Raw genomic sequence first — 24873 nt, 5'->3', positions numbered from 1 at the left:
ACTGCCATCACGATTTCTGTCACTTTTAAGCAAAGAAAAAGTCACGTTTATTTTGTAGTAGCAATAGTTTCTTTTTTATTTTTAATATACTTTAGGAAACAATATACAAAGCTGAGCTTTTCCACCATTTTCAAACGGTGAGTTGCTCCAATTACACAAATTCAGCGTTTTGTGATGGTTAAGAACAGCAGTCAGCACCAGACTTAAACAGTTAGCTACAACACAAACATCCTTCGAAATGAAATGTCATAATATCAAGACAGGTAAACCAGGAGTTAACATATGACAACTGTTGGGGAGGTGTCTTAAATCATCCTTGTTGAATTTTATATTTCCTTAAATATTTTATACATATTTTCCTGTTTACAAGTTTTAAACAAAACCTCCCTTGAGGAATTATTTAAGTACAAAAATGTTCAACAAGAACAGTTCTAATAAAGAATCCCCAAAAAGACCAAATTTTAATGTGTTGACCAAAGGAAATGAAAACCAGTGTTTCTTTGCTTTAACATGTTTATTACAACAGATACAATTCACATCTGACTAGCTTTTTTTTTTCCTCTTTCCCCTCCCACAACCATGTTAACATGTTCATTGGGCTATTTCCTTATATTTGAGCAAGTAATGTACTTTCAGCACACATGCCCAGCAGTACTCTAAGTCCATTCTTACAGGGTGCAAATGGAAATACATTTCAATAATTTATACAAACAAGTGGGTTATGCTCAATCACTGCAATTTTAAGCTACTGTACACAGGAATGAAAAGATTATAGAAAAAGTGCCATAGCAACAGTGCCTTAAGAAAAGAGAAAATTAGAAGCATTAAAAAGCTGGTAAAATCAGATTTAGGATTTCACAGGGAAATGGAACACAGAAGATGAAAAACATTTCTCTGTAAAACAGAAATGGAGAAGCACTGCTCTCGACTCGGTGCAAGTGTGGAAACAGTTGTTTCGTGGTATTTTGTACATTGCCCAAACTGTTGCAGCCTTAGACACAAATCGCCTGGCGCTTGCATTGAATTTCAGGAAATGAAAAATTTCTGAATGATAAATTAACTAAAAAAAAAAAAGGAAAAAAAAAGAAAAAAAGAAAAAAAAAAAAGGAAAAAAAAGAAAGCTAATTTTGCAGACAGGTTTACATGTAAGAGGCTAGGTATTTAGCCACCTCAGCATTGATTAGTTTTGGATGTCTAAGCTCTGATACACATGGCTTCCCATGGCTTCACTCTACAAAATATATTTACAACGTGAAGAATACATCTACAAGAAATCTACATTTCAAGGGTTTTACAAATCATTCTTGTATCTTTCCCCTGAATTTGACTCCCTCCTGTCCCCTTCCCCATGTCAACTTTTTTTTTCTGCCCAGCTCAACGGTCCAAAGTCTACTCAAATGCAGCTCAAAAATGTTAAGACTGGGCATCAGTTTAATAGTTCTTGTACTCAAAACCATGTGCAATTGTTTACAACTTTTCACACCATGAAGGAATTCTGATTTTTTAGCTTTTCAAGTTCTTTAATTTGTTGCCTCAAAAATAGTATCCTGCAAGAGAAAAGAAACAAATTAGTATAAACATTTCCATTATACAGATATATTAAATAAGTACACAAGTACTTCTACAATTTCAGTGAAAGATACCAAGTTCCTTAGCCCCATAAAAAAATTCAGACATCAAGTTGATTCCTATTCTGTTTAATCATCTACAGCCAAATGCAGATGGCACAAAGGCCTGGTGCATTTGACACTTTAGTTCAAAAAACTAAGTTGATCTATTTCTATTATGACTGATACACAGTTTTGTTTAAATCTGCTCTTCACTTGAATGCAGCTCCCAGAAAAAGCTGGCAAGTAAGCCAAGTAACTGAATAATCTCCAGAATAGCATTATGCCTGTGTCATGCAGTTTTCCAGATTGTAAAACAACCTAAAGTGCTCATTTTTTTTTTAAAGTGAGCTTTCTTCTCATTTGCTTTTTTTTCAAGTATTTGACTCTGAGGCTAATGGTAGTCTCTAATTATGGCAAGCTCCAATTTCAGAAACATTAGGTGCATCATTAAAGGGCATCTAAAAAAAAAAAGTAACTACACCTTGCTTAGAAATAAATTATATTGCTCACAACTTTTTATACATTTTTTTCTTCTGACTGATATAAGGAATTACTGTGACTAACAAACATCTGGCTCACAGGACTGTTTCCCAGAATTTTTAATGAATATTTTGAAACCACTTTTCATGATGCTGAAGTACAATGCAAACATGTCACTGAAATAAGAAAATAATCAGGAAGAGTTTAGGTTTTATATAAATATTCTATGAAGTCTGAAGCAACTTCAATAAATGCAGAAAAACCTTTAATTCAGCACTTTTGTGAAACACTTACAAATATGTGCTCAGTTCATTAAAAATTAATTTTCTACTGAAAAGTAGGTGGAAAATAATGTATTAATACAGACACACCAAAAAGAGAACATTTAGCTTCAAGGCATGGGCATATAAAATATATCAGTCAATGAAAAGTGCCTTTTCACATGCTGTCAGTTATGATTCAAACAATGCATGTGCTTTGTCTAGAGATGAAGTTCCTTCTTAGAAGAAATTTAAGTAGTACTCTTCTGTGCAGAAGTAGAGAAATAGTATCATCATTTAAATGTATTGATTTTGATAATCCCATCCTTTGGGAAAGCCTCCCCCATCAACTTGGTTACTTATGCCTTGTATTCCACATCTTTGGGATTGCAGCAAAAATAAAAGATATATGTTACTATAGGCTCAAAGTCAAAATAATAATTATCCATTGACAGTTTAAGGATACAAAGTGTACAAGAAAGAAGGTACTATTTAATGAGATGAACAACAATATTTGACATGTTATTTCAGATCAAATATGCAGTCAGAGACAAGTGACACCTTAGGAAATTAAAACTGTAAGAAACCAAACATTTCATTAAATATACTACAGAAATCATAATTCATGCAGTGAAGTTATGAAATAAAGCTTCAGAAAAAATGGGTATTTTCAATTCTTTATCAGGAAAGGTTTACAAATATATTATAGCCTGCTTATAAAGGATTGTTCCACTAACTGCCAAAATGCAAGAGCTTCTAGAATAAATGCAGCTATTTTAACAGCATGCAATGCCATTAAACTGGCTTCAAATAATAAATCAGAAGCACTGTCTTCAAATTGTAGTGTGACTTAATAGCTGGGATAACATCACTGAAAGAGGAAACTGAGTATGAAAGCAGATACAAAATCATGACTACTGGTGAATATTTTGAGCATATATTTTATGATTATAGTTTCCAATCTTGCACAGAAGTATTCAAAAGTGTGGCTGTGTGGCTGACTTAAGAAGCAAAATCTTCTTTGCTATAAAAAAACATTCATTTTTCCTTAGCTTCTGATGTAAATTACACCTTTCAAACTTGCTTTGGCTTCAGACCTATTGAATCTCTCATAAACTGTAGTGCTTCAGATTAGGAAAAACTGTGCAGATGTGTAACTATGTGATCTATGCATTATGTATAGGCTGATACTCTAGAAGCATGCTGAAATACCATGAATTAATCAGGTTTTTGCAGAAACCTTAATGCATTACAAAGGTATTTATTTTCTGTGCAAGTAAAAATAGATACAGAAATTGCATATCTGGTTCTATTTAGTGGAGAGAAACAGCCAGAATGTACACAGGGAAGACAGCTTGCAAACATGGCAAGTACTGGTGCACTTACAAAGTCATTAGTAAACAAAACTAATGCAAAATAATGCCAGAATTGAAGTTCTAGTAACTTCCATTAGTAACTGAAGCACAAAGCACACACAAGTAAGCACAAGGCACACACTTACCTTTGCTCACGCAAAGTTGCTTGAATTTCACATACTCGAACTAAAGACCTTAAATTCTTTAATTCAGTACAAATTTCTGACATATGCACACTTCCCATGTTATGGGCTTCCTCACGTAATCTTGATGCCTGCAGTGGTTAAACATAAAGGTTAGAATTTTGAATCATGCATAGGAAACAACGGCAGTAGCCAGAGAATTACTGGATGAGTGTCTCTTGAAACAGCAAAGCACTCTAATTTCAAAAGGGAGTATTAAATCAGAAGCACGTTAAGTTCTCTACAAAAGCCCACTTTGAATCACAAATAAACAACACTGCTGTCCAGAAACTGTCTACCCATGCCTGTACTAAGGCAGGGATAGTTTAGACTTTCTTAATCCTAACAAACGCTTACCTGATCATCTTGAAAGACAGTACATGACAGGGCTTGGAGTTTCTAAAATAATTTTTTCAAGTAGTTCAAAGTCTCCAACCATTATTCCAACGGCAGACTTAAATTTCCCAACTGATTAAGCCTTAGTGACAAAAATATCTGAATGCCATCTTCTTTCCAGCTACCTTCTACCTGACAAAAAACACTATGCAACTCTCTTCAGGTGTTCTCTAACAGACTGACTCCATTACTTTAATATTCCCACTTAGTCAGCTGGAGACAAGCAGAAATGTAAATTTAAAGAGCATGACCTATCCAATTCCCAATTTGTGCATTTCTTGAAGTGTCATCTCTGAACTGGATGTGACTCCAGAGAACTTCTCAAAAGCACCATGAAGACCAGTATAATTACCCTGAGGCGCTGTGCATTACACTGCAATAAGGAACAGGACTTCTTTCAAGTGGCACATGGAAAAATTGTTTCGAAATACAGCCTTCCCCGCAGCATTACTGTTTAGCAGTGTTATCCTCTGCTACATTGGGTCTGGTTGGGATGGAAAGAATTCTCTTCACAGCAGTCCAAGTGGTGCCATGTTTTGAATCTGTGACCAAGCCAGTGCTGACAACACAACAGTTCTAGCTATTTCTAAGCAGACCCTACACAGCATAAAGAGTTTCCCTGTCTCTCTCTGACCCCCTCTCTCCACCCAGCAAATACATTGTGGGTGGACAATAGACAGGGAAGAATCAAAGCTGGGACAGCTGACCTGAACTGACCTCAGGGATATTCCATATCATACAAGGTGTCATGCTCAGCAGTAAAACTGGGGGACAGTGTTCCAGGGCTGCCATGGCTCAGGAACTGGCTGTGCACTGGCTGGCTGGTAGTGACTGCCTTTGCATCACTTTCCCCCATCCTCTGACTCTTTAACCTGCTTTTACCTCAACTCCTGACTTCTCACTTTTGCCTAATTATTTCCCCCATCCAACTGGGGCAGAGCAAGGAAGTGGCTGTGTGGTGCTTAGCTGTCTCCTGGGATTTATCCACATCTGCTTAGATACTTGTATGCTTAATCTTCCTTCCCAAAAATAATACAATTTAGCACAGGTCTTCATCAACTTTTGGTGTTTCTCCAGTTCAAAGCAGCATTTTGTGTTCTAATTCTCTACACTAGAAGTTTTATTTTCTGGAGTTTGTTAACATCCAGGAGTACCCTGGTCTCCAGTACGATATGATTACCCATGTCTTCTCTGCACAATTCCAGTTACTGAATTGTTTTTCAGTTTTCCATGTTAAGTGCTTTTTATGAGTACTGTGAGGTAACTGCTCTAATTCAAGAATGTTGTAGCTATTTACTGCACAGCACATTTCTTCAAGTCTAACTGCTTTAGTACATACCTGAGTATGTGACTGATAGAAGAGTCCTGACTCTTCTAATTTATTTACTTATTTATTTTTCAGTTTACTCTGGCATGTGCTCTTCTGCCCTAAGTTCAAATTACACTATGTATCTGGCTGCTATCTGAAGAAACCAAGGCACCGCATTTTTAGTCTTTCCACTTTGATCTGTTTTATCTTCTTCACTACATACTGCATCTATCTTCTCACTCACTTTTATATCAAATATCTCACTTAAGTGCCTCAAGTGTTACTATGCAAAACTGGTCTATAAACAACACTACCATGTGAAATCATCTGAAATAGCAGACAGAATAACACAGCATGTAGCACGTAGCACAAAGGAGAAGTACCCAACTGAGTATATGACTGCCTAGCATTAGCTGAGTTTTGTGATCTCTTTTATTACCAACAAGGGAAAAAGACCCCAAAACTGCAAAACTGCACTGCATAAATCTGTTTTCTATATTAAGATACTTATGAATTCGGCACACTGTGAAAATAATACTTTCAAAACCATGGATCAAGGCCATAGATAAGCACCTGTGCTACACCATTTCCTTAAAGACACTCCATCATAGCAATGGCTCAGTGTTTGACTCAGTACAGGCTGGTAATGTTCTAAAACTGATTTTAAAAAAATCAGTGAAAAGAAGCAAGAATCCTAACAGGGTCTCAGTTTAGACTGTACTTGTAAAAGTCATCTCACAAGTTACTACTCAAAAGTCTCCGATGCAGACTTGTGCCAGCATGCAACAACTCTTCGAAAGAGCGAAGTAAACTGGGCTAAGTAAGATTATTACTCTAGACTGCATCAGATAGGGCTGCCTGTGGAAAGAACGGAACTAGATTCAATAATCTTTGAGTTCCTTTGAGTAATACATTCCAAGCAGCTGACATGCATCCAGTTTCCTTGTATTACTACAACAGAACAGGTTTCATGCAATTATCTATAATATATGGATGGCAGTTCTACTGGATTTCTCATTAAAAATAGCCCAAAATTCAGTCTGAGTACTCTGTATCAATTTACAAACAAGGCAGAGTTTCTTTTTCAATGAGTAGAACTAACAAGTCAGTAACTAAAACTGTGGAGTAGTCTCAAATAGTTTAACTACCTAATTTGTAACATTTTTCACATAATCAAAATATCATTATGAAAAAATATGTTGAACTTTATGTTCTCTGCAAATTTCAACAGAACTTTAGAAGTAAGAAAACAGTTAGGAGGATAGCTACTCATTTGAGGGAATTTCAAAAGTACTGACACTTCAAGTAAGACTAAAATACTCAACCTCTGAAAGGCAAACACACATAAAACCTGCAGGTCTGGCGTAATTTCTCTTCCCTCTGCTCTCTTCTGGCTAAGATCAAGCATAAGGGTTTTAATACTTTTAATTCCTAGAAATAGCAACCTGAGTAAGAAATCCAAATTTTAAGATACACATTATGCACTCTTAAAGGTAACAATGCAAAGTACTCACCTGCTTTTCTGCATGATCTGCAGGCCAGCCTTGAACGTGCTTTATAAGGTTTTCATTGAAGTGTGCTGCTAGCGTAGGTGTTAATGAACATGTGGGTCGTACAGATGTATTCTGTGGTGCAGGTGTTGAGTTTGATGCACTACTGCTAGAGGTATGATTTGGACCTGGTGATGGACTTCTCTGACTACTAGAAGAAAGAATTTAAAAAAGAAAGTGAGCATTTAAAAACATATGTGAACGTATAGAGAAATGAACACTGAAAATTCATTGCTTCCAGGAACAAAAATACATAGTGTTCAAACCACAAAGAAATACTTCTGGCAGACCAAACCTGTGCCACCTTTCTATAAACCTCTAACTTTTACTGGAAATGTCTGAGTGCTACAACATAACAGGAGGTTTTTTTGTTTCATAGAGTTTTGTGTTTGCCTGGATTTTAACTCTGAGAGCTGTTCAAGAGATGTAAGCTATGTCTAAATGCTGCTGGGTAGAAATTATGTACATGTATGATCTTCCTTCAAACAGGTGCAAATCTAAGATTTTCAGTAATGATGCATCAGATGGGAGTCAGACAGGTTTATTCAACAGAGGTTTGCCACAACAATCATTAACAACAATGCCTGATGTCCTAATCTGAAAATACAGCCATATGGGATTTGAGGAGTTTACTGCTCATGTCAAAACAAAACCTACATGGTTTTGGGACACTATGTATCCTCACTTAACTGCACTCAGGGGAACAAAACTATCACAGGAGCAGTGTGATTGTAGCCACCTAAGTTTGCTGCTTTACTGGAACATACTCAGCATCAACAGTGATGGTAACTCACAGTTAAACGTTCTCTGGCACTACATATGCTAAGATATAGTAGCACTAATTGTTTAAGTACAACTCTCCCACTGTCAGAAGCTTTTCAAAACAGGCCATAATTTCAGTCTACTTCTTAAAACTTTGTATCATTTGCAGGCAAGAAGAAGTATTATGAAGGAAAACCAAATTTTAAAAGACTTTTGCTTCATCACCTAACCTGTCAGTCCCCCTGAAGACTGAAAACATCCTTACAAAATGCAACTATCTTTCTAGTCCAATGCCAGGATATTTATCCTAATCAACTCACACTTGCCAAGAATTACAGCATTAAGAATTACAGCCAACAAACTGGATGTCTGACATGGACCTGCTGGAACAAAGCCAGAGAGTCACCAAGTTGACAAGAGGGATGAAGCACTTCCCCTATAAAAAAAGCAATTCCTCCTCTCTTTTCAGAGCTTATGAGATTCACAGTGTCTGGAGCACTGTGTAGTGGGAAGCCTAAAACTGGACAAGAATTAAACTGCTATAGCAAAGGAATGTGGCAGAGGACCACACAGACGTCTAAAGGGCTGAAGCACATGCTGTATCAGGAGAAGCTTCAAGTTTATTCAGTCAGAAAAACAGAAGCCTGAGGGTAAGGGGATTGAGGGATCTTTTTACACATTTTTACTACTTTTGGGGAGAACAGACTCTTTTCAGAGATGCACAGTGAGAGCACAAGAGGCAGAGAGACAAGTTGCAACAAGGGAAATTCTAATTAGACATGAGATAAAAAAAGATCAACCTAAGGGCAGTCAAACATTGGAAGATATTCTGAGATATTAAAAAAAAAAAATCACCTAAATAATGCCCTTAGTATTTCAACCTTGCCATTCCTACTCTAAGTTGAGACCAAAGTAAAACGTAACTAGAATTCTGTTCCAAAGTAAATTATGCTAAGTTTCAATGTATTCACTTAGCATCAGCATGGTGATCATGAAGAGAAAGGCTACTTTTATTAACTTAAGTAGAATTCAGGCATAACCTTATTTACACTTTAGTTCTACTAGAATTAAAGTTACCCCTATGACTTGCCAACTCTTCAGTTATCAGCCTGTCTTCTGCTCCTACTTCATCAGTAAAAATCACTCTAACACATCAGAAATGTTTCAAGAAAATAAATAAATAAAATCTGTGGGCTTCTCAAAAATAAAGTTGTATCTTAATTACGACAAAAACATACTGTCACAAAATATCCTAGGCATTGCTATGTTAGCAGCAGGGGGAGCTATGAATGCAGCAATGACTGTTCTAAACTACCACAGTATTTTTAAATGCTTCACTAAAGGCAAATACTTGCATTAGCTGAGTTAAAGACTGACTATGCCACAAGTAACAGAAGTAAGAGAGTCAAAAATATCTGTAACAAGGGTACAAGAGTGGTTCTGAAATACACTACTACAAACATCAGAATTTTATAACCTACAAAAAATGAAATACCTCCCTTCACAGCACTTTCCTAAGGTAAAGGAAAAATTGTCTCAGTCCTTTCTGAAACTAAAAAGAAACTACCAACCTGATTAACCTATTAATTATGGAAGCACTCATTTAGTATCATTTTTAAAGCAACCAAAACTCATGGTGCATCTTTGGAACAATCTGTAACAGAAAAACTCACTATATGCCTGCATTGTGTTAACTTCCCAATTTAAAAGGCTGAAATGTTCACTTCTTTAAAGTTAGCAATAGTTATTCATTTCTTCTTACACAGTGTTTCCACCCCAACAAGTCAAAAATAATTTTACCTCCATTCACTGAAAACTTTAAATGAGCCAAGGAAATGTAGTCGTGATTAACTTCTGCTCAATTAATCTGGATTTAAGCTGGAGAAAAATGCAACCTTAATTCACAGAGCTAAAAAGATTTTGGACCATCTGTCCACAGCTCAGTTTTCTAAATTGTTGTTCACTCCTATAAAAGTAAAGGACATTAGCTCCCAAGAGCAATTCCCAATCCAACCAACAGCTTTCACCTACAAAGGAATTATCTGTTCCATATCAATTAAGACATACTGCCTGGATGCAGCAAATCTCTTGCAGGTAAGTAAATCAGTATCTGAGCTGGTCCACTTTCATTCAACTCCACTGCACTCAAAAGAAGAAAATACCAGTCACACAGGTTTTTCCAAGTCACCTATTCTTTAATCTTCCACTTGTTGCAAATGAGACATTTCCAAAGCAAACTGAATCACATGAACTCACAACACACAGTACAGCAGAGTCACAAATATGTATTAATGTAAGAGATAAAGGATACTGAACAATACTAACACTGCCTCAGGATCTCTCATCCTGGCCTGCACACTGCCTCCCTGTGCTGCCTCCCCCTCAGCCATGGGACCTTGCTACCTGCACAACTCCCCTGCTTCAGCACTGCTGGGGAAAACTCAGCCTCCTCCAGCAAAACGCCAAATGAAGCAATGGTTTGCAGAGGGACAGCAGATCCCTAAATTCATTGTAGGTAAGGGTCATGCTGGAGTACAAAGCCATGTTACCCAAAGGGAGGGTGAGGTAGGGACTAGCAGGCAAATACCATCAGCATCAACTCACACAGGCTCCAAGCCATGGTAAAGGTTTCCAAGAATAAGACTATCTTTCTTAAGATATTTTCCTGTGGGGAAAAAGCTCACAGGAAAGAACAAAAGGGCCTGTGACTGAGAGCTGTCCCCCAAAACTTCACCACTCCTCATAAAAAAGCTTAGCCTGCTGCAAAGTGTAATTAAATTTTTGGTACTGTAATTCAAAAATATTTAAATAGCACCATTCATAATTACTAGGGATGGAGCTGGACATTTTGCCTTTATTCCCCTAAAAGAGATAAATGAGTTATAGGCTTGTAATCAGACAAAGATTAGAATCAAGTGTCTGTAAAAGAGCCTACATTAAAAACTCAAAACTTATGACCTGGTTGTGTCTGTAACCTCAAACTGGTCAATAATGCAGGGTTCTCCAGTGAAGCCAGCTTCTGGGACAGGACTGCCAAGCACACAACAGATAACCCAGTCCCCCCAAAAACCTCAAAACACAAAATAAATCCCTTCTCCCCACAAAAACAGCCAAAACCAACAAAGAAAACAAAGGTCCCCACTGTTATTAGTCCCAGAAGGGCAGATAAGAAGACTTCACTATTTTATGATCTGGAAAGCAGCACCAAATGTAGCTTCAGGTATGCTGACAAATCAAGAGTATTGGGTTTTAGTTTTTTGTTTGTTTTTTTAATACCATACCACACCACCCACCTTATTCCATCACTCTAAAAATCCAGCTATTAAGAACTGTAAATTTACAGAACCTCTAAAAAAGTCAACCTCTTCCTGCCACAGTTCTATACCATGACTCCATCACAAAAGGATCTCACGACACATCTCTGGTTACAGCCCCTGGAACCAATGTGACGAAATGCAGAGCATCTGACACTATGAAGAGTGTCAGATTTTTCCCGAAAGAAAAATTTAAACAAGATACAGATTCTAAACCTACCTTGTAAATCAATGGTTAAATGTTGGTATCATGCAACATCTGAGTAAGTTGCAATGTTGACAAAATAGTCTGGTCAAGGAAAGGTATTTGTGAAACTTATTTAATTTTTTATGTTTTTCATTAGAGCAGCAAAATCACCTGACAAACCAAAAAATCACGCTAATTTCAAAATCAAATTACACTATGGCAACACAAACATCTAACACTAAGCAAATCACAGATTCCATAACTGCACAGAGACAGAAACTCCAAACTCTGAAATACAAGGAATCACTTGAAAAATTGACACCAGAGTGACAGAACACAACTATGACTTCCATTTTGCTTCTGTGAGAATGGTCTAATGATTACCCCAAAAATGGAGAATCTACCACATTAACTATGTAACAAAGGTACTCAGCTGCACCATCTCAGTAGCAGCAGGTAAATCTCAAGTTCAGTGAACAGGCCAAAGAAGAGTCCATTAACTGCAACATACACAACACACACTGAATGCAGATGAAAAACTAATGACAGAACAGAGAAGCACTTCAATATACCTTGAACGCTGAAGACTTCGTGGAGAGGCAGGTTCATGACCCGCCTGCTTGTCAGCTATTACTGGCTGCTGAGGTGCTGCCTGGGAAGCTGGTCCTTGTTTAACACCTGGAGTAGCAACCTGGAAAGTTCAAAATTTCATTAGCATTCCTCCACAGTAAAGAGCAAGTGTAAGAAACCAAGTGTAGAAAAACAAGATTATAATCTCAACACCTGTGGGGTTTTTTGATAGAAGGCCTTTTGTTGACACAATTTTTATTCTCTTCATAAGGTGTTCTTTTAAAAAAAAATCTAGTTCCACAGCTGTGACAGAAAGATTTTTTTTTACTAAGGAGTTATTAATAGACATAACAAAAGCAAATTTAGACTCATGTAACTTGTCAAAACAGTGCAAGCTTACTAGGCAAAACAGTTCAACTCAGTATGATTTTTCAATGTATCTTCCATCTGAGAACTGAGCTAATTTTCAACCTCAGAAGAGTTGTTCATTACCCTAATAAAATCTTCATGTACAAACTTTAGAGTTCCCTACTTGAAAATACATCACACAGTGTCAAGAACATAATTACATCACAAGCATATTAAAAACATCCCTATCAGAAAGGGAAAAGAAAATTGGAAGCATATTTATCAGTTTGCTACTCCCTTTTCTCGAAGTTCGAAACTCATGAGTGACTACAAAAATAGTTATCAGTACCTTCTTGATTTTATTTTGCTGTAAAAGTACACGTTCGACGTAAGCTATGAAGATACCAGCAGTAAGATACAGTCTTTTCTGCAAATTTCTGAACTATGTCAGGATGAGAAGTTTAGGAATATAGTAATGTCCAATTTACAGCAAATGCAATTCAAGATACTTCATCTTGCCCAATGCTTTGCATACCTCAGTCAATTTTGAAATATGTACAAGAGAGGTTCAGCTTCAAAATTTATCCTCCACTCCACGAAATCAAGCTAACAATTTTAAGAGAAAAGGGAGGGAGCAAAGGAAAAATGGCTTCTAGGGCTCCATAAATACAAAAAAACCCCAAACTGTCCAGCCTGTCTGGAATTCGCTAACTTCAGATTAATGTAGGTTACTAACTAGTGGTCACCTGGACCTCCAGAAATTCTCTATTTCAAAAACAGACTTCTGTGAGACAAACCACAGATGGTAAGTCATACACTATCTGCTAAAGTCAACTCAAAACATAACTTGATTCATTTAAAAAAGCGAGTGGGGGGGGGATGTCTTAATGCAAATCCAAACTGTATGTCTAAGAGGAAAAGTCACCTTTTAAAATTATCAAAATGAAAATGTGTTCTGATTTTTAGATTATTTTAGGCATATACTAAAAATTTCTGAGTAGAACACAAAAAGCACATGGTACTAAAAGGAAAAAGCAAGATAATTGTAAGATCACTCTGCTGTTGAAATAAACAGAACTATATAGTTGAGGGGGCTGAAACAATAGCAGTTCATAAACTGATTTATGAGAACAGACTACACAAGTACCTTTATAAAATATATGACATGAAGAACTTTGCTACTAATGCCTGCATTTTGCTCAGCATGTGAGCAGACATTAAACCATCAAGGCTGTACAAACAGAACAATTTCGAAAGGGAAGTTCATCAGAAATAACTGATAAAGATACAGAATCATGCTGCAGATTCAAACTGGTAAAGTAACCAGCTCCTTGGCTGGTAAAAATAAGGACCGCGAAGAAAAAGTGGGATTTGTGAGATAAATGAACCACAAAACCTCTCAACTGTTCTATGTTTTCCAAGTGTTTCAAAGACTGTAAATACATATAACAGAAACAGAAAAATAGTAAGGGCAAAACAAACAAACCAACCAACCGCACCATTCTCATTGAGCTTTACAAGACTGTGTAACGTGCTTTACAGAGCTATTTTGCAGAAATTCAGAACAGTTTCTGATCACACAATACAGGCACAGCTAAAAGGCAAAAAGTGACACCCAAGCTCCCTGAGTCTGTGACCCCCAAGCTGTCACATGCATACAGCACTGCAGGCAGACACACTTTTTCAGTGTGGAAGCAGTACCAACATGTTCAAGCAGTCCTAAGCAACAGTACTGTGCCAATGGCACTACTGTGGTCCCACAGCCAGCTCAAGTACCTGTGCATCTGGCACTGGGCTCCTCTTGCACAGGCAAGTTCAGCTTTGTCTGCCCTATGCCCATGTGCTCTAAAACCAAGTGTGTCCTGGCACAGCACCACATCTTAATCAGACTTAATTTACATCTAACTGTACAACTGGACAAGCTAGCCTGACCGACATATCCAACAGGCTACTGAAACAGACATGCTCACACTGGAGCTATCACCACCTAAGTTCCCATCTCATGGAACTGAGTTACATAAATACAGGAACTATCAAGACAGTTCCCGCCCTACTGAACTGGCAAAGTATCTGCTGCTGAACCAAAATTTGTTACTTCTGGGTCTAACAATCTCTGGGTTGTAGAGACCAGAAGAGATCAACTTCCAGTTATTGACAGTACACAAGAAGATTCTTCTTCATATCTCGGAACTTGGAAGTGCCAAATATCTCAACACTGCTACCTGATAATTTCATTACTTGCCACCTAGCTATGGGATGTGAATGCAGATTGAGGATGCAATCCAGTGGCAGAAACCAAGGTAACAACCAGTACTGGTATACACATGAAGCTTTCACAATTCATTGCACCACTGGTCATCACAAGAAACTGGGAGAATCACTTGGTTTTCTCCATACCCACGAAAAAAATCTGATGAAAGAAAATGAGGTATTTTGAATATAATAAGGAATGTAGTGTGTTCTGAAGAGAAAAGTATTCCTCAAAGGCATCCAAGACATTACAGGTTCACTTGTGAGCAGAAAATTGAAAACAGACACCTTAGCTAAGCAGGGATGGTAATAAACAACACGTTTTAGGAAGGTGAGGGTGTCTCATCCTGAAGTCTGTAGTCATCCTTCTCAGGAAGAACCTCAGGAGCTTATATGTTAGCTTCAATTTCTATTTCCTAGTCACTGACCCAATGAAGGAATTCTGAATGAATAGAGGTGAGGGGGCAGGAAGGGGAAGGGACATTATGTTATTTATCTATAAACACCTAGAACATTTCTAAAACAAATCTGAAACTACATCAAGTTAATTTCCCCAAGTTCTCTCCCATTCTGAACATCTTTTATTGAGTAAGTCTAGAAAACTGTATCAGCTGTTGCCTTTGAAGTATGTTTTTGTTTCTATTTAAATATGCTACAATACCAATGCCTTGGTAATATTACCAGACAGCATCTAAAGCCAGCATAAGAATTTCTTCAAGAAAAGTAAACTAGATTTCATGCTGGAGCTGCACTGCCAAAATACAATCAAGTAGTTGCTTCCAGTTGTTTGTTTCTATTGGGAGGGATAACGTACATATTTTATCATCCTGTATACAACTGTTAGCACATGGATATATAGGAGCAATACTTAATATTATGTATAATGGTTTCTTACTACATTATGGGATAAACCAAAAGAAGGATTACCTTCTGCTGGGATGATACTGGTGGCGTAGTCATCAAAGGTTTAAGTGGAACAGTGTTAGTCTGCGGCGTGCTTATCCTTGGAGACACATATGATCTTGGTGATGAGGCATCAGATGTTAAAGACATTGGAGACTGATTAGATGGCTGAGCTGTAAAGGAAAAAAAATTGCTTTTTAATAAAACCATGTCCTATCTTAAATGTGCATTAGATTTTCTTTTGGTACTTTGAAGTATGCCACATCAGATGATATACAAACATGTTCACTGTGAACAACTAGAATAACAAAATGTTCAACAACAGCCTTAGCTAACGAATTGTATTTCCCCCAAACTTCCCACTTCTAAAATTTCAGGGGAGGGGGAAAAAGAAGAAGCTATTAGGAAATGCTTTTTACGCATGAAGAGACTTAAATCATTTGCAACTCCTACTTTAGAGTGCTCAAGTGGATTTAACCAGAAGAAAGCATGCACAGTTTCTATATAAACCTATTAACCCATTCTAGGCATACACCAACAGTTCCCCACCCATGGTTAAAAATTACCATTAGTACTTCTTACCTATTCAGTAAGATGACTTCATTCATTGTTTTGGTTTAAGTTTCTAAACTTAAGTTTTAAAGTTTTTTTTTATTAAGTTACAAGCCAGAATATATTGAAAGTACCTGAAAGAGTATCTTGTCTGGAAGATGAAAAGAAAAGTCCCCCACCAGACAGAGGAAACTTTCTTTTAAGAGGAAAAAAAAAAAAAAGGATCCCCCAAGAGACACAGTTGCACAGTACTACAAAATGGGTGTTGAAGTAAGCAAGAGTTGTGTTTTATACTGCTAAAGGACGCCTAATTCTGGTCCAGAATAAATTGAGAGGGTCTCATAGAATTTTCACATTACTCATATAGAATTATTTAACATACAAAGAAAATCCTAAAAGGTAAGAGGCAAGTTTACTTAGTTGTGTTGTTAAATTCCTGCTAGTCAATAACTATTCTTTATCCTACCTTTGTAAAAAGAAGTCATTCAACATTTTCCACATCGTCTGGCCAAAGATATGACAAGAAACAGATTCTAAAATTGTATCAGCCTTTTTAAAACCCTGTGTAACAAATTTATGTAAGTGAAAAAAAGACTCTGAATACCTTGCGTAGACAGCTGTGCAGCTTGAGAAATTAGGGAGGTGATATTGAAAGCAGATGGTCCAGCAGTAAGAATTTTATGGAGAATAGACTGCAGAGAGGCTTGTGTCACAGCTGCTGTTAGAACTGAAAACAAACATTCTGTTTTACTGACAGTTCTAGAACACCACTTTAAACTGTTCAAACTGGCTAATTACATTTAAGGTACATTTTCTTTCAGATTTATTTCCCATATCTACTATGACCAAAGATCCACCTGAATTGTTTTTCAGTTACTTGATTTCAAGCTGACTCAGAATGTCTAGCAAGTTCTTTCTTTAGCAGTTTGAACTTTAAGATGTACACTTACCAAAAATGTTCTAAAAAATAACTTTAACGTTTCCACTTGACCTTATGGATCAGTAATAATTCTTGTAAACAGCAACAGAAAATTTGTTCAATTTGCTACTGCATAAGCAGAATGCGTGTGAAGGTTTCTTACACTAATTTTTTTCAAAAAGCAAAAAGCAGAATCACTTTAACTCACTGAAAGAGATGGGGAGCAGACTTCACGTTCAAGAAGAAAACAAATATTTTTCAAGTTAAAAATCTATGTTTCTTCTTACTAATAAAAACCACTTTTCTGGGTTTAACTGTCCCATGTCATCCTCCCACAGTAAAAAAACCAATTGCTTTAACCATTTTAAAACTGCACAATACAAGAAGAGCATCTTGCAGTATGAAATGACAAGACCCTGAACTATGAGCTTCTGAACTGACCTTTCCAAAAAGGTCTACAGGCTCTGTTGGATACTTCCTGAACATGCATGCCACTCATGAACACTCCTGAAAAAACTGACTCACCAGCATAAGGACAGAATAACTGAATTGTGTGCACTGTAAGGGCAGCCCTGCTGTGCAAGGTGAAGTCATTCTGCCCACGTGGACGTTGCCAGGCCCTCATGCCATCAGAACAATTCTGAACACTTTTGTTACAATATATAAAACCTGCTGCTCAAATATGGCAAGAGATAATTTCACTAGGCAGCTTTTCAATAAAATACAACTGGAGCTGAGTGGACCTTTCATTTTTCAACATAACAGTAATACTCCTTTTTTTAGCACAACCTAGTGCACTACAGTTTTAAAGGCTTCTCCCTGCACAGGAAAAAGAAACCAGTGACCTACTCACCTATTAGTACTGAATGAAGGCAGAATATTTGCTGATAAAAGGAAGTAATTCACAGCCTTTTCTGACAAATAATTGCAAGATACAGAATATTTTGTACATACTTTCACTTACTTGATTGCACTTTCAGAAAGTTAAAGACAACTTACATTGGCATTACATGTAAATATTTTACTTTCTGTTTAAATTGGTGATCCATGCACAAGAAGCAAACAAAAAATCCTACACCATTTTATCAGAAACCTGTCACATGCAGATACACTAGATAAAACTGTATACAAAATGCATCAACTATACCCACTCTTGCAGCAAAAGGCACTATAGGTAAGTAATAAACTGGCTTCTAACAAACTAAGCCAAAGTGACAAAAATCTAAGGGACACGCTGATTAATTGCACAAAATTTCACTGGCTAGCAAAGTTACTGACATGCTACCTGTATTCAGAGAGGCTAACTTGGTATGCTAAAGAAAAAAGCTGTTAGGCAACAAGATTTAAGAACTCCTAGAAGTTTCACTATTTGCAACACACATTAATGGAATAGCAGAGCAAACTACAGAAAACAAAGAACAGTGCATGAAACAAAAGAACAAAGAGCTCTAACGAAATTTTGTGCAACAGACAAATGCTGATACAGTGATCAAGTCACCAGTCTCAAACAGACTGCTCATGTACATCAACATTTATTAATTTGAAAACCTTAAATGCTGAGAAGGTGTAACGGAAAAAAGCCCTACAAAAATCTCCACTTCACCTAGGGATTCTTTTATTCACTTTCCATTTAAAATAAGGCTTTCATTTACTACAGCCTGGTATCCAATAATATACTCATGTATGTAAATGAAAGATTATTTGAACTTTAAAGAATCCTTACCTTCATTGATTTTGGATATATCTACGCTAGAATTATTAAGCTGCAAGGTGGCTTGCAGAGCAGGCAGCAGCTGTCGAAGGAGATTTGGGTCCTGAAGTAATGGAGGAATTGGTGATTGTGGGACAGGTGAAACAGGAACTGTAGGAGCAGATGAAGCAGGCGCAGAAGTTGGATTCAGTCCAGAAGCAGAAGATGTAGAAGGAGTTGTGCAAGAATGGGATACAGACTTGTCCACAGATGCAGACTCTGAACAGAAGACAGAAAGTATTTTTCATTTTCCCCAATATAACCTGACAACTCACTAGTATAATACTCATTAAATTCAGATCAAATGCCTAACTACCATTTTAAGAAAAAAAACCTCACAGCATTAATAGAACAAAAATTGAAGATATCTGATTTCTAATGCAATTAGAAATTGCATTACTACTGAACCTAGTATTTATTATGAGCATACACACGCAACTTCTCCACTTCAAATTTCCAAGATACTGGATGAAAAGCAGCCAGTATTAAAAATGGGACTTTTTTTTCCTTAGCTTTTACAGCAAATGTGGGCCAAAAATGCCTTACTGATCTTCTCTTTTACTGTGCCTACACTGATATTCTACACCTTTACTTATGATTTCAATCTTTCTTTCGAAAATATACTATGAACAAAAATCTTAAAGCCCATGGATTTCACATACAGGCTACCGTGTCAATTTAGAGGTGAGGGTAAAAGCCACGCTTCATTTATGAAGTGACCAGTACAAGAAGCCTATCATACAAAATCCAGCTACACTGCTGAGGATTTAGAAAGGATAATGAGCTGTACTAGAAATGTAAAAACAGTGTTGTTAACATCTCCACAGCAGAGTGGAAAAACATCTAAAAATTTATCTGCTCACAATTAATTTTTAACTTGTCAGCTTCTTCTGAAGCATTAAGATCTATACTCTTCATTTTACTAACACCATTTCAGTAAGTATTACTACTTATTACCCACAGAAATACAGAGTACTTAAGTTCAATTATACTGGATGGCAATTTGTTCTGATTAATATCAGTTATTTAATTTATTTTAAATATGACTTCCACCTAACAAAGTTGCTCCTCCATTCTAATACCATGAGAAATCTCTCCTATGAAAGTATTTCAACTTACTATAGGTATACCATCAGTCACTTCAAATATCCTTCCTTTAAGAAACTTGGACCATCATATTTCAATCTTAGCACCCCCTTCTCTCATCCTCATTAAACCCTCAGAAACCACTGCCCCCAAATTCCATCAAGACTAATGCCTTTAGAACACCAAAGAAATCAGCTGCAGAATGTAAAGCTATGGATCCAAGATCTCATGCAGCATGTTTGCCCACAGTAATGAAGACCTGGGTTTTAAAACTACCTCAAACTGGTCAACCTGGATATTTTACGTTTCTGGCAAAATTCTAAATCAATTTGGAAAATGGGCTGAGAAGTTCTTTTACTTTAAGGGTGTGTTTGGTATTTTTATTTAGATAAATAGTCTAAGTAAAAGGATGCTGACTTTATTAGTAAAGAAGTGAAAAGGTATTGTTTTGTTTAAATAAAATGTTACAGAATTTCTAACAGCTTTTGTGTTCCAATAACCTTAACTGCAACTTCCAAGACTAATTTGGAGAAGAACTCTAAAAAAATAAATATAAAAAATTATGGAAGTGAGTAACGATGTGTAAATCTTTTTACTAAGATTTCTAATCTCACTGGGAAGAGGATTTCTGCTTCCATGCTGTTACAGTATAAATAGCTTATAAAGGTCGCAAATACTCTAGAAAACTTCTTCCAGACAAGTAGCTGAGAAATCTAAATCAAAAAAGCTGCTGAAAAATCCAAATTTGAAAGCTTGCAAGGATGCAACAGCCTGGACATAAAGACATATTTTGGAGTTTCAGGCGAACTTCTGAAAAAGATTGTGCCCATATCAAGTTACAGTCTCCTCAGGGTTGGTTGCAATGCATCTGTGAAGGGACCTGGTCATTTGACCAGGAGTTATCCTAAAGAACAACTTTAAACCGGACAAAAAGGGTTACAAAGATTGAAGATAAGGAAAAAAGAAAAACAAGTTACAAAATTTCTGTATGGTTTTCAGTAACAGGTGAACTAGGACAGCTGATTAGGTATTAGTTACCATTAAAACACCAAGTCATTAGTAAGAGTTTTTGTTACAAAGTATTGTGTATAAAATCTTATAGTGCTCAAAGTAAACATTAAGACAACTGCAGGTCAAGACACATCTAACAAACAAAGAATCTTATCATACTAAACAAAAACATGTGAAGTTTAAATTGAACTTGGATCTGTCATAGTCCAAATAAGATCAAGATACACTGGCAGACAAAAGCAAGGGAAATAAGCACAACGGGGCATGTTAGTACTTATATGTACAAGCCTGCTACCTACAGTTTTGAGAACCTTACCAGAAAAACAACTGTTTAAAAAAAACCCAAAACACAAAACACCCTTATTTCAAAATGAAGTAAGAATACTGAGCAACTGCCAGCACTAAATCTCAAAACATATTTAATGTATTTAGGTTTGTCTTCACAGTTAAATATTAAGTTATTTTAAGTAAAGAAGCAATTCAATACTGTATTATTTATTCATATAAGCAAATACCTGACCCTCAAACCACACCACCAATATCAAACAGCTGGCAGTGCTTTTCACCCATGCTGCAGTTCTGAACAGAAAATGTACTGAATCAAAGCTAATAATGCAGTTAAAATAAACCTTATAGCCACCCAGTCCTGGGTATTCAATTATTTCTTGAATAACACAACGCAAAACATGTCACTCAAAACCACTGAATTCCATGAGGTCTGTAAAACTACTTTAGTTTGAGTTTTTATGCTCTAAAAATGCACACTGAATTGCATTGACACAATACAGCCAAGTTATTTCTTTCAGACAATACGGAGACACAATTTCATAGTTGTATTACTGCAGGTATTTTAAGTATGTGTTAAAATGTATCTGTGAAAGGTATTTTTGTACAATCACTCTATTAAACCTAGAGAAAGGATACAAAGCAAGAATAATGCCTAATGCTAACATTCCAATCTTCTGAGATGTTCAACAACTCAAAAGCAAAACACAAAATGTCATGAAAGAATACATCTCTGTGATTATGACATGTACATCACATTAGAACTGGTATTTAACAGCATAGAGGATGCAGAGTAAAATGCCTGTTCAGAGCATTACACAAATTAATTTAAGTTACTACTACTGGAATTCAAGCTACAAACCTGTTTTTTGGAAAAAAAAATAAAAATTAAACCTAAACCTGTAAAAATAGTAGAAATTCAAGTATTTCTTGTTTGTATTAAGTAGCTGTGCTAGTTCTGGCCAGGACAAGGTTAATTTTTGGAGTAGCCAGAAGGGTTGATTATTCTATACCACCTAACTTCATTTCCAGGGGCAGGGGTAATTTTATTAATTAAATATTAATAAATATTAATAAAAGGGTGTACAAGAGGGATAATTAGTCTCTCTTGTATACTCTTTTATTACTATTGTTGTTGTTAGTGTTCACTTGTTATTTCATTGCTGCTCCAGTAAATTTTTCTTATCTCAACCTGCAATCTTTTCCTTTTGTGCCTCCAATTCTCCTCTCCAGCCTGTCACAGGGGAAAGAAGCAGTGAATGAACATGGGGAATACTGATCATAAAACCTCAATAGCCTTATCTGGCACCCTAAGGGGTACAAAGGGTTGAGATAATCAGATCTGACCAGAGCACTTTGAAACAAATTTGATTCAAGCATTTGTTGCACTAGGCAGGGAGGGAGTGATTACTGTGCTGCTTGGTCTGTTCTCGTGGTTGTGGCACCTACCCCTATATATATTCCTGTATATGCTCTGTGTGCTCACCACAGTATTTTCTTCAGAACAGGGAGAGAGAGGGATCAGGATTGCTGTGTAGCTGTATTGTGGGAGACCAGTTTATGATATTTAGGGCACACATCATTTGGGATGTGTGTTCAGTAATGCTCTTTTACCCTTTGGGGACTACCTCTTGGAGTCCATTAAATTGTACCTAATCTATGGGGAAACAGGGGCAGATGATTTTCCCCAGCTTTTCATGCCCTTTTTCTCTTTCAGGCCTGTTAAAACAGCTTTTTAGAATTCTGGATTTCCTTTGGTTGTTAAAAAAAGTGCAGTCTTGTTGCTATGTCTCTTGAGTACAGCCTCTGCCAAGTTTAGAATAAGTGTGGTCCACACCATCTTTAGAGTCAGGAGAGACTTCTAAGGTTTGTCCCACAGGTGGATTGTCATGAGTAACATGGAATGTGGGAGAAAATGGGCCAGTTTTGGGGGAAATTCTCTGCTTCAATGGTTTGGAAGTTCACCCCTGAACAATTACAGGACCCCAGTAAAGCAACAGAGTATTTTCAAGGAGGATGGTGTGACATCTCCAGAGGGGAGAAAAATCATTGCAGTGTATTGGGCACTGGCTAGTCTTTACCCCAATTTCAACAGTAGACAGTCCCTCAGGGAGAACAGGAGGAAAATGCACAGGCACTGACATAACTCAAACAGCAGCTGGACCAGAGGAAGAACCTGTGCCAGTAGCAGTCACCCCCATACAGAAGAATAAATCCAAGATCAAATCAGTTCAGTTAGTGAGGGATGAAGAGGAAGGAGAACCCTCACAACAGAAGAAGAGGAAAGGCCAATGAAAATCATCCAGTCCCTGAGTTGTGAGATATGCAGAAAGATTTCAGCTGCCAGTCAAATGAACCCATGGTGACCTAGCTGCTCCAATGCTGGGGTATCATGGCCCATGATATGAAACTAGATGGTAGTGAAGCCAAGCAACTGGGATCTCTGTCCTGGGACATGGGCATTGAAAAGGGAATTGGAAAGAGGACAAAACTCTCAGCCTCTGGAGGTGACTCCTGTCATGCAGGAGGGAAGGTGCTATCTCAAGGACAACCTAGTAAGGCACCCCAGTAGGTAGAATGCAATGGAAAAAAGGTATCCAGTACGTGAATCAGATGTGCTGGAGGTAATCTACAGAGATTCAAATAAAGAGCAGTCTCCTGTAGATTCGTATCAGGTCCAGTGCACACAATCCATGCAGCAGAAGTTTGTACAGAGCATGCCACTGTCATATGCCAAGTCACTGGCATTAATGTCAATGAACAGTGCTTCATGTGACGACCCAACTCCAGCAAAATGAAGATCATCTCGACCCACACCTCAGCTGTGGTGACTGTCCAAGACTATGGACAGACTTGAAAAAGTCAGTGAGGGAATGTCCCATGCCCTGGAAGTAAGGACCAGTCTCTGCTATTGGGAGCAAGCAACCCCCTGCTCCATAGAGAAGACACACGCAACAAAGTAATCTGTTTTTTTCTGTGGGAAAAACAGAGGACATAAGAAGTGGGGTGGAAAATCCACCTCTGCCCTAGCAGTACAAATATGTGAGCTGAACTACCACAACAGGACAAATGCCACTCCAGTTATCAGTGGGCAAGTCCTCAGACAGAAGAGCTGATGTTACTTCTGATGCTCTAGAAGGGACCTCCAGTTCATATTCACAAGGAGCGAGCAATGACTAGTCCTATGACTAGGACTAAAAAGGCCCTGCCCCCAGCCAGATGGGGGAAAGGGACAATCAGATCTATTGGATTTTGTGGATCCAATGCCACATCAGACCCACAAGAGTACAAGGCTTTAGCTGACACCAGCACACAATGTGCCCTGATGCCATCAAGGTATGCAGGGGCAGAATCCATCTGTATTTCTGGGGTGACAGGGGGATCCCAACAGCTGACTATACTGGAAGCTAAGTGAATCTAAATGGGAATGAATGGCATAACCACCCACTGTGACTGACCCAGAAGCACCATGCATCTTTGGCATAGATTACTTGAGGAAAGGGTATTTCAAGGACCCAAAAGGGCACTGTTGGGCATTTGGGGTAGACACTCTAGAGGCAGAGGAAATTAGGCAGCTGAGTATCTTGCCTGGTCTGTCAGAGGACCATTCTGTTCTGGGATTTATGAGAGCTGACTGAAGAACAACAGCTACCCAATTGCTACCACAATGGTCACTGTCGACAATACCCACACCAGCTGGGACTCTGAAACCCCCATCCATGAGATGATTTGTGGAGAGCCAGGGAACATCAGCAAGACTCAACTCATACTTTAATAGCTCATTTGGCCAGTGT

At 37.5% G+C, this 24873-nt stretch overlaps 1 protein-coding gene across 11 annotated transcripts in view; it reads right to left on the bottom strand.

Annotated features, from left to right (window-relative positions):
• Window positions 1–495: 495 nt before the first annotated feature.
• WAC (WW domain containing adaptor with coiled-coil) overlaps window positions 496–24873 on the bottom strand; it is a 56817-nt gene continuing 32439 nt past the window's right edge. For 3 of the 11 annotated variants that reach the window (XM_086861986.1, XM_086861975.1, XM_086861993.1), the window contains exons 8-14: window positions 18671–18916; window positions 16633–16755; window positions 15501–15649; window positions 11978–12096; window positions 7107–7293; window positions 3852–3979; window positions 496–1547 (exon numbers count right to left, since the gene is read on the bottom strand). In XM_086861986.1, the coding sequence (XP_086718112.1) occupies window positions 1478–1547; window positions 3852–3979; window positions 7107–7293; window positions 11978–12096; window positions 15501–15649; window positions 16633–16755; window positions 18671–18916 (1022 nt within the window). In that variant the 3' untranslated portion in view covers window positions 496–1477. The remainder of the gene's footprint in view (window positions 1548–3851; window positions 3980–7106; window positions 7294–11977; window positions 12097–15500; window positions 15650–16632; window positions 16756–18670; window positions 18917–24873) is intronic. The other 8 variants (XM_086861988.1, XM_086861981.1, XM_086862000.1 and 5 more) reach the window with 3 other exon arrangements.

This window comes from Cyanistes caeruleus, chromosome 1 (assembly GCF_971803275.1).
Source record: "Cyanistes caeruleus chromosome 1, bCyaCae1.hap1.1, whole genome shotgun sequence".
NCBI classification, from domain to species: Eukaryota; Metazoa; Chordata; class Aves; order Passeriformes; family Paridae; genus Cyanistes; species Cyanistes caeruleus.
Note: the sequence above shows the minus strand (reverse complement) of the source record. Positions and strands in the feature narration are given on the sequence as shown.